General features: G+C 40.6%; 1 protein-coding gene across 1 annotated transcript in view; it reads left to right on the plus strand.

The window, feature by feature from the left end:
* The window catches only part of SIRT7 (sirtuin 7), an 885398-nt gene that overhangs the window by 589699 nt on the left and 278003 nt on the right, over window positions 1–17696 (plus strand). The window contains exon 3 of the mRNA XM_044068225.1: window positions 7944–8048. Coding sequence (XP_043924160.1) covers window positions 7944–8048 — 105 coding nt within the window. The remainder of the gene's footprint in view (window positions 1–7943; window positions 8049–17696) is intronic.

The following is a 17696-nucleotide window of genomic DNA, read 5'->3' on the forward strand; positions in this document are numbered from 1 at the left end:
TAGAGCATCTTACAAACTGTCTTGGATAGTGGGCTCCTTCTTCCCAAATTATGTGGGACTGTTTCTTTATGCTTTCCCTCTGATATCCTTGTTTCCCGGGGTAATGCTAGAAAGTCAAAATGGGAAGGTCAGAAATTATTTTTGTACGTCATTTCTGGCCAAGGCAGCACTGGTTTTCTTACCTCATTTATATGACTGGGGAGAAATCTTTCCTGCTGCTTCAGCATGTGAACCTCCTGACACCATGCTGATGGCCCATGATGCATCCCAGTCTGACCACGTTAAACCTAGCAGTTTGTTGGATATGATCTTGCTACCTTATGTGTACCTTTTACTCTAAGGACATGAATAAAATTATTAAGGAGGCTATGAGGTCAAGTACTAGAAAATCGTACCTAGCAAATGGAAAATATGTTTCCTCTAGTACCAAAAGAGGAAACAATATCCTAACCTAGTTGTTGTGACTATGATTTTTCAGTATCTCTCCAGGCTGATTGCTATAGGCCTAGCTTATACCTCAATGAAGGTACACTTGCCTACTATATCTGCCTGCCTGATGGTAAACATCCATTAGCATCCAGACCATCAGTGAGACAGTTCCTAAAGGGCATCTTTCCTCTCAGGTCTCCCAGGCAGAGTTTGACCCCAGCCTGGGACCTGAAATATGTGTTTGGGGAACTACCCTTGTTGCCCTTTGAATCTTAAACATCTGTAACTCTGACATTCTTGATCTAGAAAACAGTATTCATCGTTGCATTTACATCTGCCAGGGAGAGTATCTGAACTTCAGACCTTAATGTTCAAAGAGCCTTGCCTTATGCTCCGTAAAGACAGGTGATTCTGTACACGAACCCCTTCTTCATGTCTAAGGTGGTTACAGAACTAGCCCTCAATCAAATTATCCAACTACCTGTTTTTTTCCTATACCTCAGAACAAAGGGGAAAGAATCTTATAGTCATTGGATGTTCACAGACAATTTGAGATTATCTTGATAGAACCAGGGCCATCAGAAAATCAGAAGAATTGTTTATCCCCTTTGCTGAGAGCAGACTAGGGCTAGCAATGTTTAAGCAGACTATAACTGGACAGCAGGCTGCATTCATTTCTGTTACAAAGCCAGTTGTCATTACAGGAGAAGGTCAAACCCCCAACACCAAGGGCAGTGCAGTCACTATTGCTTTCCTGAAAGGATTTAATACCCAGGGCATAATAGAAGTAGTCACCAATGACTATAACAAGGTGCTGTAAATATAGTAACAGTGAGAAAACATGACCGACTTAAAAAAAACAAAAAAAAAAAGTTAAAACTAAATTTACAAAAATTGGGGCTGCGATGATACCCATCTGAATTTTATCACTGTTATCCAAAACAGTTTTCATAAAATTTTTAGTCAACCTCATATCAATACTATTAATACTAGATAATTGTGTGATGGTGTTTATAAACCACTCAAGACCAGTTTCCAGTAGTATAACAGAAAATAAATTAATAATGTCAGCAGTTACTAATAACATTGAATCATCCATCTTGATAATAGCCAATTCTGATTGAAAATGCCAAGTCAGTTAAAACACAATGAATTGTATTTGAGTATATGTTTCAGTTTCACATCATCAAACTTTGCTAAGAGTTCAGCTTTTGATCCCAAAGCTGAAATAATATGGTGGAAAGTGGAATTTAAACAATACCTGTGTATCTTGGGTGTACCAAAGATCACCGGCGTGATGGGAAATGTTATCACTCAAATTCATATAGCTTCAAATCAATAACTTTCTATAATCATTCAACATGCAATCAATCTTACCATAAGCTATATGCATCTCATTTAAAGAGACCCATTTATAGTAAAGGTGATCATCTACAACTCTGCCCATTCTAGAAACATAATCCAAATGATCCATTAAAACAATATCTCCCCTTCCTTATCAGGTTTCATCACCCTCAATGTCTTATCTTTACTTAACTCATTTGAACAAACCCTTTCATCTTTAGTCATAGTCTAATAACCTTTTTTGACAGACTCCTTGTTCTGTCCAAAATTCTTTCTTATTCGTCTTTCCATCCCTTTTCAGAAAAACATTAAAGTCAAATATAAAGGTGGATTGCAAGACAATTAAAACCAGAAGAAGTGGTTGCAGTGTTCTCAAATTACAAGTCAAATTTAATTTTCTTACACACAACTCAAGTTCAAACAAAATGTCCACAGTACTGAATTTATGCATTGGCACAAATGACGAACCTTTTAAAAACAAATTAAAGTGCACTTTACTGATGACCCCATCAGTTAAATTAAAAATGTTGACATTTCAATAGGTAATGTATCATAACCGCTTAGTGCAAGTAATCTGGAGAAAGCCATAAACAGTGGGGATACAAAGGCCCTAAAATAGGGACAATTTTAAATATTGCTGTTATGAACCTAGAAAGTTGATAGAATAACAGGTTTTATATTAGCATGAATTTTCTGAAGGGTGTGAAGTCTAAATCTCAGCTGTCATTATTTTCTGACTTAAGCCCTCAGAGATTTGCCAGAAAACCAAACATTTTATGAGTAACTGATCAAAAATATGAACCAAAAAATGTGGACATTCCGCAAAAATCTGGACAGTTGAGAAGTATGCCATAGCTGTACTCTTTAAAAGTACCTGAAGTAGAAATGTGTTACCGTTGAAACTCCTATATCTGCCCAGTCCTCTCTTCGAACAATGAGATGTCCTCCTTTGATAATTCACTGGCATAAAATCGCTTGTAGTAGGTTCTTCTTGGTGAGAGACCTTCTTCTTGGTGAGAGACCTATCCCTTGGACTTGTCCGCCATACAGCTTGATCTCCATAGTGGTGAAGACTCAAAAAAAACTTTCTGAATCCACTGCTTGGTCATCATTCTGATAAGCGTTATTAGAATGATCAAGTTTCTCCAAAGACACTTTCAGATCAGATCAAAGATATGGCAAATTCTTCTCATAGTCCTTCTTTATCCCTCAATAACTTTTTTCCTTGTCCTTCTTAGTAGAAAACATTTTTTCCCCACTTTTCCAAAACTAGAAGTGTAACCTTGCTTCAATGAGGGAAATAAAAGGTCACCAGCAATAGATTTTTTTTAACTCTTGTATCTTGTTGTATAAAGTCTTCATAGTTGCTTTATTTAATTTAATTAAAATGGTCAACAGTTTTAAACCAGTCCAGTCACACACATCCACAATATCACAATAAAAAAGTTCTGCTGTCAATGCCAAATGGAATTTGAACAATACACAGTTCTTTGGGGGCCACCTTAATTTGCATACAGAAGCAGCCACGTGGTCTAATGATTCCTCCTTTTCAAAGCACTTCAGGTTGGGTATGGCTTCCAAGACAAGAGCAGGTTTTGGTTCTGCCATCCTGAGAAACATTATCTTCTTCTCATGTATGCAAAAATCCACCTCAGTACTCCAGAGAGCAGTAGCTTTGGAAGTTTTGTGTACATTGATTGATTTCTGCAGCACTGATGTACATTGGAGAACATGGTATAGGCAATGTATCATAATAGTAGATGTACAAGTGCAGTCACTTTTGCAGTCTTGGTTCCCTTTCCACTGTAACTAGCGTCAGGATGGGTACACACATCCCTTCCTCCTCTTTCCACTCTTGCTTGTATCCTCCCTTGTCCTTGATCAGGTTACTCAAGATGGCTAGGATTCACCAGGCTCATACCAGTGCCCTTGGGGTTTCAGGTTCTAAAGACTGACAAATAGGCTGCCATTGACTTCTAAAGTACGGCAAGAAAGAAGCAGAGTTGACACAAGCAGACACCATGTATTTACCAGGCGTGTGAAGATGTCCTTAAGTAAGGTGACATCACCCTGGCTGTGGGGAAGGATACCCAGCTGTTAAAGTCAGACCAGACATTGGACCTCAGACTGTGAATGAGGTCCATGCAGTGATGATGGCACCAATGACTATACTGTAACATGTACCTTTATGGTAAGTTGCCTACACAACTGTGCTATCTGCTCCATGTAGAAACACTGGTAATGTTAGGAGCACTACATTCCAGAACTCTCACCTTGCATCACGACATAAGCATGACTTTATGGAGGGATATGTTCATTACACAAAAGATTTCCTGTTTCTTACCTATGGAAACAAACTTCCTTTGCACATTAAACAGTGCAGCACTTTAGCTTTCTTCAAGTTGTGATGATTGATGGTTCACATGATTTACTCCAGGGTTGTTAGTATGGCCCTTACCAGAAACGGAGGTAAACTATTGGCGATGCTTCCTAACGATTGCTCAAACCACCTGCCATTGCTTTTTTGTGAAACTTTAAACTGTATGCCCACAGTCAAATATGCATATTTCCCGAGTAACTGGATGTTGAAAGTTAGAGTTGTATTTGTACTTTTCACAGGAATGTGTGTGTTTATTGCCAATCCTTAACATGTACAAAGAGGCATTACTAGGTTAGCATAGTTTTTCGGAGATTGGGGTCATTGTACATAGAACCGGCTTTTCTTTTATTCTACTAAGCAGCTCCTTATGTGTTTGCAGCCTGTTTTAACTTTAGCTTTGAGTTTTAATCATTGCATCCTTGAGTTTTTGCAGACATTGTGTGCCAGATTGCTCATTTTTGTAAAACATATAAAATCAGATAACTCTTGTTAAGAATGACTTTTTTTAAAATCACACATTGGCAGTATAGAATGTTTGTGACACTTGTCCAATGTTCTTTATGCCCCCTATATTTGTTTCAGACCTGTAGATAGTGTATATAAAAGTCAGTGTTCACGTTTTGTGTTTGTTTTCTGTGAGGAGCATATTTCACAAATGGAAAAAGGACTACTTATTCTTAACCTCTGGAAATATGTGGTTGTGTCTTGAGAGCAGTGGCAGAAAACCAGGTCCCCCCCCATGGGAGGGAAGAAGATGCATTTATTTATTTTTATTTCATCTGAAGGATATTTAGTCATGCCATTTGAAATCAGAATCTGTGTCCAGCAATATTGCGTATTTCTGATAGGGTTGGAGATATGACTCTTCATTGATTAAAAAAATATGTGAAAGATGAAACTTTTAAGCTACATGCCATCAGACCCTGATATGACTGTTTTTATATGCAATCATTTGAGTGTCTTTGCCAGACATAAAGTGCATCATGATTGAATAAATACGTTGGGGCCTACTGTAACCAAAACAGAGCACAAGATTTTTTTTAATGGGCAGTCCAGTTTTTTCTACCATTCTAAAGATGTGCAGGTTAGGGTAATTTGCTAATCTAATAAAAGTCAGTACATTAAACTGTTGCATATATTTGTGCTGTGAACCTTTGTCCCCAGTGTCTCCCTTTTAGATGGATTCAGGAGTGTGTGTGACTAACACAGCTAAAATATTGCACTTCATAGTAAGGGTAGCTAGGTTGTATGAGAAAAATGCCAGTTGTTGACACAGCTACTGACATGACTTGGAAATAGGAACAAAATCCGCTCATTAATTGTCCTTTTGAATGAAACAAACTGTTCAAAACAGAATTCCACGCATAATGTAAGTTGTGTTTTCATGGGGTAGGGTGCAGAGTTCTCCACACTCCCTGTGCAAAGAGCACTGCACCTATCTATTCAGTGTACTGAACTGTGAAGTCAGTGAACAGTGGGGAGAGAAATTTTCCCATGATAGAGCCTGTTTTAATCAAGTGCACATTCATAGTACTGAGAGAACATTTTTGCAGAGTTTGCTAGTGTACTTGGCCATCTGTTCTCATGAGCAAGGCAAACCCAAAAAGTTGCTGGTCATCCTTCATTATGAATACTGTGGCAAGACTAAAAGCAATGTCCTTGCTCCTAATTTGCTCTTCAGATGTCAAGCCTGCTACTCAAAGCCAGGTTGCTTATTTTATACTCATGACTTGTAGCTCTTAACTAATTTAGGAATCACTAGGGCCATAAGATGCTTAGCCATACACACCTTTAAGCAGACACGCTTAAATGTTTGTGCCTCCCTTTTCAAGCACTTAATAGTGCTTACCTCCCAAATTGACTAGGGCTATGCATAACAATCTCATTGCTTAAAAATGTACAAAATAAAACTAAAAGGGAGCATTTCAGTGTAGAAATGTGATGCGCAGGACTTTACAGCAGCAGTTAACTGAGGTGTGTCACTGTATTTTGTCACTATCTTTGTTAATTCTAAAATATTGTAAAGCGAGAATAGTACCAAATGTAACATGACAAAAATATCTTGGTGTGATATGACCCATTGCAAAACTTCAGTATTCATGCAGACAGTCTCACCAGAAAAAAATGCACAATTGGCTAAAATTATGTTTTAAACTTTAGCTCCATTCCTCCCTACCCTTACTGTCATAACCAAAAAAGTCCTTATTCCCAATTTGGAATATTCCCTACCTCTGATAGCCCTGCACTCATCTCATAATACACAAACAATTCAAATAGCTGGGAGTAAAGTACTTAAAATTCTCCCTCCTTACTGATCTCAGCTGTCACAATTACATATTACATATTACACGAGAAAGCAAACTGGCTTCCTATAACAGAGTCACTTGACTAAGTACTCTAATATTTAAAATCCTACCATTAGATTATTATCCGCCTCTTAAAAATTGCTCTAAATCAGGGAATGCAGCCAGTCTGTTAGACACAGCTAAAAACTGCAATCATGCTTCTCAGACCTAGATTTAAAGTCGCCATAGGTGAAAAAGCCTTCTCAAGAACTGAACCTGTCGTGTGGAATAATATTCCTATGGATATAAAAAGCAGTAAAACTCTGGGATTATTTAAAAAAATCTGGCAATATGTGCATCTTATTACAACTGGTATTAACTCGTATATTACATTTGTGTACTTTGTAAGTAAAAATGCTGGGCCTACATAAATGCACTGATATGCTTGTTATTGTATGTACACAACTATAATCTTTTAAGTAATTTTTCTTACTGATGTTTCAAGACAACTAAATTGTTGTTCTGTCATTTACTTGCTATTTGCGTACTTTTATTTGTACCCCAGTCACGACTGAAAAGGGACATGAGACCAACTGACTTGCCTGGTTATTGAATTGTAAAATAAAATGTGTAAAGTGGGACCCATGGATGTGAGAATAATATGGGAGAAATGAAAAGAATCTTTGGAAAAGTGGCTTTGTGCAGAATGTAAGAATCTAGAAGACAGCAGTGTGATACAGATGTGCTGCTTTAGAAAGTAGTGTTGGATGTGTTAAGGGAAGCTGTACCCTGGCTGTGGTGATTAGGGGCAACTTTATATGCTTTTTAGAAGTCCATATCAGAATACGAGTAGAAGCTGAGAAAGCTGTTTAAAAGTAATGATTTGCAACAGGTAGATGTGGGAAAGGCAAAATGAGATTAGAAAAGCTAGCAAGGTTTATATTGGAATTTGGAAGTAAGCTGTTGAAGTATGCTGAAGTAAACATCAAGGAATATGGAACTGCAAAAGTAGTGGGCAGAGGGAGAGCTAAAACCGATGTAGGACATGATCCTGTAAACAAGACTAGGCAGGCCAATTAAATGCCAGAAAGTGGTTCCATGCAAGTTTTTTTTTCTTCTTTCTTAATCACTGGTACTTGGGTGATGTGGCAGTTCTGCCAGAGCATAGATACTCAAAGCTTCTGTAGCAGTCGGAGACTGAAACTCCAAACTGCATTGGTTAATCTGAAAACCAGCTGTGCTCTTTCACACACTGTGGTATTGTTTGAGATGGTGCTGGAGTGAATCACCCCATTAATGGTACAGAAGTTCCTAATGGAGGTACTGGTAAGTGGCAAAAAGCCTTGAAGATCTTTAGTAAGTGTCTGTGTGCTTCTCTGCAGCTTTTACTTGAAGATAAGTAATTGTACTGCCCTTCCTACCTCCAGGTCATTTATTCACTGTATTTGTGCACTTGTTTATAGGTAATGCATTGACCTTTCTCTTCTGATTGTGTCTCTTTTTAGGTCACAGATGATCCTGAGGATGTGAAAACAAAAGCCAAGTTACTGGCTTGTGCTATACGTGAAGCCAGTTATGTGGTCATCTACACTGGAGCTGGTATTAGCACAGTAAGGTTCTGGTAACATAGTTGTTGCATGTAATCTGCACCCACTAAGAAAAATGTTATTTATTGCAGGGTTGTCTTACTGGATAGATTGTTTCATGTAAACTGTGCTCAGTTGAGGTACGGCACTTTGTGGAGGGTTTCACCTGCTGTAGGAGTGACGCATTTGATGGACTGTTGCATCTCTTGTGAGGATGGGACACTGGATTTGAGCGGTTAGGAATGGCTAAAAAAGCTGTGGACCCAGGTGCCATCTTGTTTAGGGTAGTGGCACAAAACGGGTTCCTATTAAATGATCGAAGACGCATTCTTTTGAATGCGTCTTGATCAAACTTGAAAACACAAAAAGGCAAAATAGCGAAATGGCATATAAGCGAATTCTTTCCCTGGGAAAGAAATCGCTTGGCCGTTTCCGTTACTTTGCCGTTTTCGTGACTGTAGTGCGATCTCTGACTTGGTATAGTTAAGTAAGGGGGGTGTTCGCCCCCCCCACACACTTTATGTAATGTTTTAATTTAATTTAATTTTAATTTTTTTTTTTTGTTTTATGGAACAGCGATTTTTTTCCCCCTTGCTGTTCTAAGTGTTCGAGATTGTAAGCTTTCGCTTACATGGGTTCGATAAATCATCATTCGCTTTTTCTTAAGCGTTCGATGATTTAACATAGTAAAAATCCTCTGTTATGTCATGATGATGATTTTTTTTTTCTTTGACAGGAAGTGAGAAGATCCAGTCAACAGACTGAAGGACTCCATGCCATTTGTAGTTATTGACACACTAAACAAGATATTCACAATCTAAACCCAACACAACCATAACAAACCATATGCTTAGAGAAGGGCGTTTCACTTTGTCAGTCATCATCATAAGGACCACTGTTGCACTGTTTTTCATTATCACTAGCCAAAGCTGGAGATCACCCTTCCAGTGCTTTCAGCTGGCCCAAGAGCAGAATGGATGAATTCCACTGCACAGAATGTCAGTTAAGTGCACACCTCAAAGGAAGAGTGACTTATTCCGTTATTTTTATTTTTCAGCAGCAGCAGATCTTCAATCCACTTGACACCTTCCAGAGAATAAATACCCAGTGTGGGAACCTCTTTTACTTCAAGTGGTGGTGGTGGTGTCTTTATGATTTACATTGTGGTTGAAATTGTTCATTGTGGGCAGGTGTTTTTCCAAGGTCCATGGTACCCTTACATGAAGAACATAGATTCTTACTAAGCATTTTCAATTGCAGTGTCTTTTTTATACCTGTGGAAAGTACAACAAGTTTCCATTTGGCACCATTGCACAACCTTCAGGTGCTCACAACAGATGTCTTTCATGTGCAGTTTTCAGCTGTAATGTAGAAATGGTCCCCCAATAGTAATCAGCTTAATTTCAAAAATTAATTAAAGCAACTTGTGGCAAAAGCTTGGCCAGTCTGCAGCAGAGGGATGGACCCTTAACTGTGACCTAGACAACCTGGGTTGGATTAGTGGCTCCAGCACTAAAGGAGCCAAGCAGAGAGGAGATGAAGTAAAGGAGAATGACCCACTTGCCTTTCCTTGCAAGGTGGGGAGTGAGTGCACACTCAAGGGTCATGTCTGGAAGTGTAATTTCCCTGATGGGGACCAGGGAAGCCACCTTCTGTGCTTAGAAATGAGACAGGCTTCATGAAAGAAATGCCCATGGAGGAAAAAAAAGGGAAGAATATGCAGACTGGCTAGGAGAGACTGATGATGAACAGACAGTAGGGCACAGTAAGTATTAAAAAGCAGAGCCACCACCTTGGCATACAGGGATAGAGCCTAATTACAGAGCAGGCGACCTGGATTCAATTAGCATCTCAAGTGTCTGTGATACTGGCAGGGGAGGAGGGAGGGGAGTGTGCACGGAGCACACAACACAGATCTCCCAGGTGGAAGCTGGGGGAATCAGTTGTGAAGTGCTTTCTGAGGGTGGGGATGGACTTGCCTACATCAGCCCTTTGCAGAAGTGAGGTTTGTCCACTGCACGCTCCAGTCACAAGGTGTTAATGGAACCAGAGCAGTGTGAGAAGTAGATTATGTAAAAATACTTACAGACCAGGGAAGGCCCCAAACTATATCAGAGGCACCGGGATCTGTTGATGGTCAGCTGCAGGAGAAAAAAAAAGCAAAGAAAAGCGTTCCCATTTGCTCTGAATATTCAGTTAGTGATTCTAATTAGTAAGCTGCATTTTTAGTTCGTCTTGTAATTGACTGCATTGGAACAGACAGATGCAACTCAAAAGCCAAGAGTGCCTTGTGCAACCCCAGTATTTAAATTAAAGCAAGTTCAATACATTGTAAAATTATGATGTATTTCTCTGTGATTCTAATAATTTTGGCGGGGATACTGTCTGCTGCTCTCTAGCTGTAGTGTCGACACAGACATTCAAACTCCCTAAATTGGTCAGCAAAAACATCTCTGTTTTCTAGCTGTTTTAACTACCTCTTCTTGTGTATTGCTTTTAATGTCTCAGAGTCGTGCTGCATAATTATTACTTTGGTTACCCTGTTGTGAACTACTAACAAGGTAATAGATTACTGTGAGAATCCAGCAGTTCTGTTTTGACATGTCTTGAATGCCCACTCCTGATTCTCTGCTGGATTCATAAACTTAATGCTCAGTTATGTAAAGTAGTTTTGTATGCTGTATTAGTCCACAGTTATATCATTAGTGCAGTTCATACACCTGGAATCATGATAGTAATATGCACAGTGTATCTATGAACTAAGCAGCAGTGCTATGTAGGCCATTTTTTCTTATGCTTGTAGAGAGTGCAGATAGCTGGCACCCTACAGGCCCACAATATACACCACAGTGCAAGTCCTTTGGGAGGGCAAACAACACCCAGATAGTGGGAATTCACTGTAATTATACTACAATAGTTGTCCATTGCAGAGTGCTGTAGTAGAAGCAATTTTATTATTTATTCTACCAGGTTCTGTCCCTAATATTTAAAATTTACTGGGTAGGTGGTTAGATTTTTTATGTAGATAACAGCTTGCTGGAGAACAAAATAATGAACTTGGATATGATTAATTTATATTTAGATATATATTTACATGCACTCGCACTCACTCTCTCTCTCCCCTTCTCTCTCTCTCTCATGCACATTACTTTCCAGCAGCTTATCATATAGTTTAGTTTACAAATTCTGGGCTAACACTGAAATGTAGATCAAATATTTGCTTTCTTTGATTATTAAGAATGCATGTTATGGTGCACTTATTATGAACTATTAGTAGTATGATTGCACTTGTAAAAATAAAAGTGCATTTACCACAGAGACTCTGACTAAAGTTCCAATCCACACTGTGGAAGATGCAAAAAAAATATGCTGGAAACATACGAGTGCTTTCATTTTAATGTTTAAAACTTCTTCAGATAAAAGAGTTCCAGAGTTACTGTTTCAAAATGATTCCTCTGTGACATCATGCACTACATGACAGCCGATACCAATTTATGACAAATTTCAAAGAAAAAAGATTATAAAAAATGCAAGCTGAAAGAAATGTTATGAAACAAAGTATAGAAACGATTTTGAACTTGTAAAAAATATATATATATATATATATATATATATATATATATATATATATATATATATATATATATATATATATATATATATATATATATATATATATATATATATATATATATATATATATATATATATATATATATATATATATATATATATATATATATAGATATAGATATAGATATATATTAAAAACACCTGTCTCTGTAATGCATTCTGTTTCATTAGGCAGCTTATAGAAATGTGATCATTCAATCCTGGCTGCCTGCATTAAGTTTCAGTTGCTAGAACAACTCACACTTCTCTAAAAGTAGCTGCCATGGTCCTCAGTGTTGCTCAATGTAACTTTTTCAGTGGTAACAAATAAAAAAAAATGGCCAGTTGCCTCAGCAGCATGTTTGCCTAATGCATTTGTCTTTCTTTTTGTTTCTGATGTCATTGATATGCTCATAGATTCGATCTTTCAATCTGCATTCAGTCTTGCCTATATAGTAGGCTGAACAGTTTTGACACAAGGCAACATAACCCACAGCTTTAGTACAACAGTTAAACTGACTTTGCATGGAAAACTGATAATCATTTATCTTGAAATATGTACAAGCTATTATGTACATACAGCTAGAACAACATCCCCATTTTGTCATTTTACAATTTTTACCAGTGACATTGACCCTAGTTCCAAAACGTTCACTGATAGATTTCAAGGTGCTACCCCTTTTGTACACAATAGAGGAGGGTTTGTCACCCACCTTTTCCAAAACATTCCTATTCTCCCTCAGAATGCCCCAGATGTCCTTCAAGAATGCAACTGCAGTCATAACATGTGGGTTGTCCTGCCTCAGGCAGCCCTCGGTCGGCCGGATTCAAAGTCTGAGTCCGACGTCGGCTGATGTCGCATTTCTCTCCGACGTCAGAGCGGCTGGAGTATATAAGCATCAGCCGACGCCATTTTCTTCAGTCTTTCTTGCCGCGCGGTGCCCGAAGCAGAAGCGGTTCGCAAGTGCCGGTCGGTCAGCTCCTCTATTCTACGATACCGAAGTCATCAAAAAAGCTAAGTACCCCGTTGGGGACCTTTTCTTGCCTCAGCCGATGTCAGAAATTACTGAAAAAGTTAACAATTGTCTTTTTTGTGGTAAACAAATACCTCATAAGGATTTCCACTCTTACTGCCTCCCTTGCCTGGGCCCAGACCACGACGTCTCGGCCTGTGTAGCCTGTGCTCGCTTCAACAAGCGCACTCTCAGGCGCCGGGCGGAGTTCGCTGAAGATTTTTTCGGCGATAAATTTGCTTACACCATGCCGTCGGAGCTTCCGACATCGCAAACTCCTAAAAAGCGAAAAGACCGGGACCGACATTCTAGGCCCGCGTCTACCACCGACTCCACGCCAAAACCTAGCGCGAGTGCTCCGGTCCCCTCTGAGACGGTCTCTCCACCGCTCCGAACCGAAGACACCGCATTACCGACGACTCCGATTCCAGACATTACTCCACCAGTTATAGATTTTCCTCCGGATACTGAAACCGAGGAAGTGCCCGAGACCATTGCTGTGGACAAGGTCACTCCGGCACGTGGAGCTGCCAGGCCTCCTATGGCCATGTCTATTAAGGCCTACACTAGGGCTAAGGCAGCCAGCAAAACAAAGCATATTACTTCTAAGTCCTTACCTCAGCCGACTCCGGAGACACAAATTATGTCCATGGCTGCTGATTTAATTTCCATGATTAGAGGTTCACAGGCCCATCCTGAGAGAGCATCCCTGCCTCCTCCTGATAAAAGGCCCCGGGTTGAACCCTCTGACCCTACTCCTTCAGATGAAGACTCTGAGGGCTCTGTCCACTCTGATAGCCAGGAAGAGCTCTTCCAGACCTATGAGGACTCGGATGCAGAAGATTCCATCCCTTCGGCCCCCCCCGGAGGATATTTCTTTTGGGGAAGTTCTGCACACCATGAGGGAACATTTCAAGTGGCAAGGACAGGAATATTCTGATTCTAGGAAACGCCTTAGGACTTTCCTTAAGAAGCCTCAGCACAGGCCCTTAGCTATTCCTCCTGTACTTGATGTTCTGGATGATTTGTATTCTGACTCTAATGCTACCCCTGATTCTCTTCCTCCTGCTCCAGCCAAGCCAGACAGGTATTACAGGGTCCCTGAAACTCATTCCCATTTATTCAGGGCCCATACTGCTGATTTGGAAACTATTTCACAGGGGCCTAAAGGAGTTTCAGCCTCCATCTCAAAAAATCCTTTGCCCTCCAACAGGGAAGCGAGGTCATTAGAGAGATGGGGTAAAAAGGTTTACACATCCACTACCTTATCTATGAGAGCTTTGAATTGCCTTTTTCATATGTTCCAATATCAGGATTATCTCTTAGAAGATTTACAAAAAACATTAGCTTCTCCTGATCCTTTAGACAGGAAGACTTTGCAGGAAGCTGTACATAACACTCAGCAAGTAAGCAATCATTTCCTGCAGTGTGGATATGATACACTGGAAGCTTCATGTAGGGCAGCTATGACAGGGGCAGTGATTCGTAGACATGCTTGGTTAAAAGATCAACCTCTACCAGATCATGTAAAAGCAAAGCTTCTGGATGCTCCTTTGGAAAAGAACAAGCTTTTTGGTGCAAATGCTAAGGATGTCTTAAAGACCATCGAAGAAAAAGCAAAATCAGTTCAGACTGTGAAAGATTTCCTCCAGGTTCAACCCCCCAGGTTCAGTAGGAATTGGCCTTCAAAAAACTGGTCCTTTCCTAATCCAGAAAAGTTTCAAAGGGGTAAGAACAGACGTGGCCGTGGAAGAGGCCAATACAGAGGCCCTTACAGGGGACGACAATGGCAGCCAGGAAACCAAAGAAGTGATGCAGGGGTTTCACCTGCCCAACAACCACAAACTCAATGACTTTCCTCTACTACCGCCTACCAGGGAACAACTATAAGCTCCCTTGGGCGGGAAATTATCTCTGTTTGCAGAAAACTGGCACAGACTGACAAAGGACAAATGGATTTTGGACATTATAGACCGAGGGTACAGGTTTCATTTTCATACCTTACCAAGAAAACAAGGCTTGCCAAACCTACCACAAAATCAGAGGGCAGAGACTATCAAGCAAATCACTCTGCTGACTCGAATGAAAGCAATAGAAAGAGTTCCACAACAAGAACAAGACCAAGGGTTTTACTCAAGACTGTTCCTTGTTCCAAGAAAAGAATCTCAATGGAGACCAATACTGGACTTGTCCGCATTAAACACCTTTCTCATAGTACCAAAGTTCAAAATGCTGACTCTACAGCAACTCCTTCCCATGCTGGGCAAGGAGTCGTGGCTGATTACTCTGGACCTCAAGGAGGCATACCTGCATGTCCCTATCAGACACAGCTGCAGAAGATACCTCAGATTTCTTGCAGGGCCAGAGCATTATCAATTCTCAGCATTGCCATTTGGCTTATCTACTGTGCCCAGAGTATTTACAAAATGCCTGGCTTTAGTGATTGCTCATTGCAGGCTCCAGGGAATACAAATTTACCTGTACCTGGACGACTGCCTCATACAAGCGGACGACAAATTGATGTTGACAAAAAACCTGGATTATGTCATACGATTACTTCAAGCTCTGGGATACACAGTCAACTTCCAAAAGTCAAGACTGCAGCCATCCCAGCAAATAATCTTCTTAGGAGCCAAACTAGACACAGCCTCTCAGATGGCTTACCTGACAGAAGACAAGCAAGAGAAATTAACTCATTACTTCAAAGGTTTAGCAAAACTCACCCAGATGACTGCAAGGAGATTCCTACAGGCCCTGGGTTACATGGCATCCTGCATTCTACTGGTTCCATTAGCAAAACTACACATGAGAAAGCTTCAATGGAACCTAAAAGCATTTGGTCTCAACACAGCAACAACTTGGAGACAATCATACCACTCATTCCATGCCTACAAAAGGAATTCCTATGGTGGGCCTCAGTGAGCCAGGAAAACACAGGTATGTCATTCAAAAAACCACAGATAACACAGACCATGACTACAGACGCCTCAGACCGTGGATGGGGGCGCACATGGAAGGCAGGTGTATACAAGGACAATGGTCTCCAAAGGAAACACATCTGCATATAAACCAAAAGGAAATGCTGGCAGTGATGCATGCCATCGAGGCTTTTCAACACCAACTCCAGCAAGGCCATTTAATGATACGGACAGACAACACCACTGTAATGTGGTACATAAACAAGCAGGGGGGCACCCACTCTTATCCCCTTTGCAGACTGACAATGCAGCTTTGGGAGAAATCACTGAGCCTAAACATCCAGTTACAATCCCAGTTTGTTCCAGGAAAAGACAATGTGTTGGCGGACAGCCTAAGCAGGAATTTCACAGATCCACACGAGTGGAGGTTACATCCAAAGGCCTTCAGACAACTCACTTCGACATGGGGCAAGCCAGAAGTGGACCTATTTGCCTCTCACCTCAACCATCTTCTACCAAAATTTTGCACAAGGACATATCACCCAAAAGCTTGAAAAATAGATGCCCTCTCATTCAACTGGAACTGCCTAGCAATCTATGCATTACCACCTCTACTACTGATGACCTCAGTATTACTAAAGATCAAAGCAGAGAAGCCCAAGGGAATCATAATAGCTCCAGATTGGCCAAGACAACACTGGTACCCACTACTACGGAGCATATGTCACACCAGGAGGCGGGCCCTCCCTCAGTGGCCTCTACTTTTGACTCAACACAATTTCGAAACACTGCATCCGAATCTTCAGACACTGCAGCTAACAGCCTGGGAGATCCCATAAATAACTTCAGCTTATCCCTCTCCAAGGAAGTTCAGCGGATACTAACTGAGGCTCGAAGACCATCCACCAGAAAGGTCTACTTAGCAAAGTGGAAAAGATTCAGCAATTGGAATACCAGCAAGGGACATGATGCATCATTGTTGAACATCCCACTCATCTTGGAATATTTGGCAGATATGAACGGCTTCTCATATTCTTCCATAAAGATACATGCATCTACTATTTCAGCTAGATACAACACTGATCCTCCTGTTTTCTCTCACCCCTTACTAAGACAATTCCTCAGGGGAATCAAGAACATTAAGCCACCAAGAAAGGCCCCAGTGCCAGCCTGGGACCTCAATTTTGTCTTAGAAAAACTGAATCTACCTCCTTTTGAGCCAGCAGCTTCAGCTGACTTGCAATTTCTCTCATGGAAGACTGCTTTCCTGTTGGCAATTACCTCAGCAAGAAGGGTTTCGGAGCTACAGGCCCTAATGGCAATACCACCCTTTATTATTTTCCACAGAGTCAGGGTTTCATTAAGGACCAACCCTACCTTTATGCCAAAGGTGGTATCTAGGGTTTCTCTAAATCAAGCCATTCATCTGCCTGCTTTCTTCCCCAATCCTGAGAATAAGGGGAAAGACTTTGCATACCTTGGACATTCACAGACAACTTCGATACTACCTGGACAGAACCAAGGCCAGTAGGAAGTCTGAACAACTTTTGTAGCTTACGCCTGCAGTCCAAGGAAAAGCAATTTCAAAACAGACTAATTCTAAATGGATTGGACATTGCATCAGATTCTGTTATTCCTTTCATGGAAAGACTGTTCCAGCCAATGTCAGACCACATTCCACCAGAGCTACAGCCACCTCTACAGCATTCTTAAGAGGGGTGCCTACCAAGGACATTCTAGAAGCTGCTACATGGAGCTCCGTGCATACATTCTCCAAACACTACAATCTCCCTCTATATTCCAGATCCAGAGCAGGCTTTTCTTCGGCAGTCCTGCAGGGTTTGATTGCCACACCATCCCTTTCCTAGAGCATACCTCCTCCCCCAGCTAAGCTATGGTATTCTACCCACATGTTATGACTGCAGTTGCATTCTTGAAGGACATAGTACAGTTTTGTACCTACCATAAATGTAGATGTCCGATAGACATGCAACTGCAGTCGGATTTTCCCTCCCTCCATACTCCTCTATGCCTAGGGTCCACTCCTATCCCTGTTATTCTTAGCTGGGGATATCTGTTATGGTGTATTTGTTTTATTGCTCATTTATTTGTTTGGAATCCTGTTTTTG

This window comes from Protopterus annectens, chromosome 4.part0 (assembly GCF_019279795.1).
Source record: "Protopterus annectens isolate FY-2018-M chromosome 4.part0, PAN1.0, whole genome shotgun sequence".
Taxonomy (NCBI): domain Eukaryota; kingdom Metazoa; phylum Chordata; order Ceratodontiformes; family Protopteridae; genus Protopterus; species Protopterus annectens.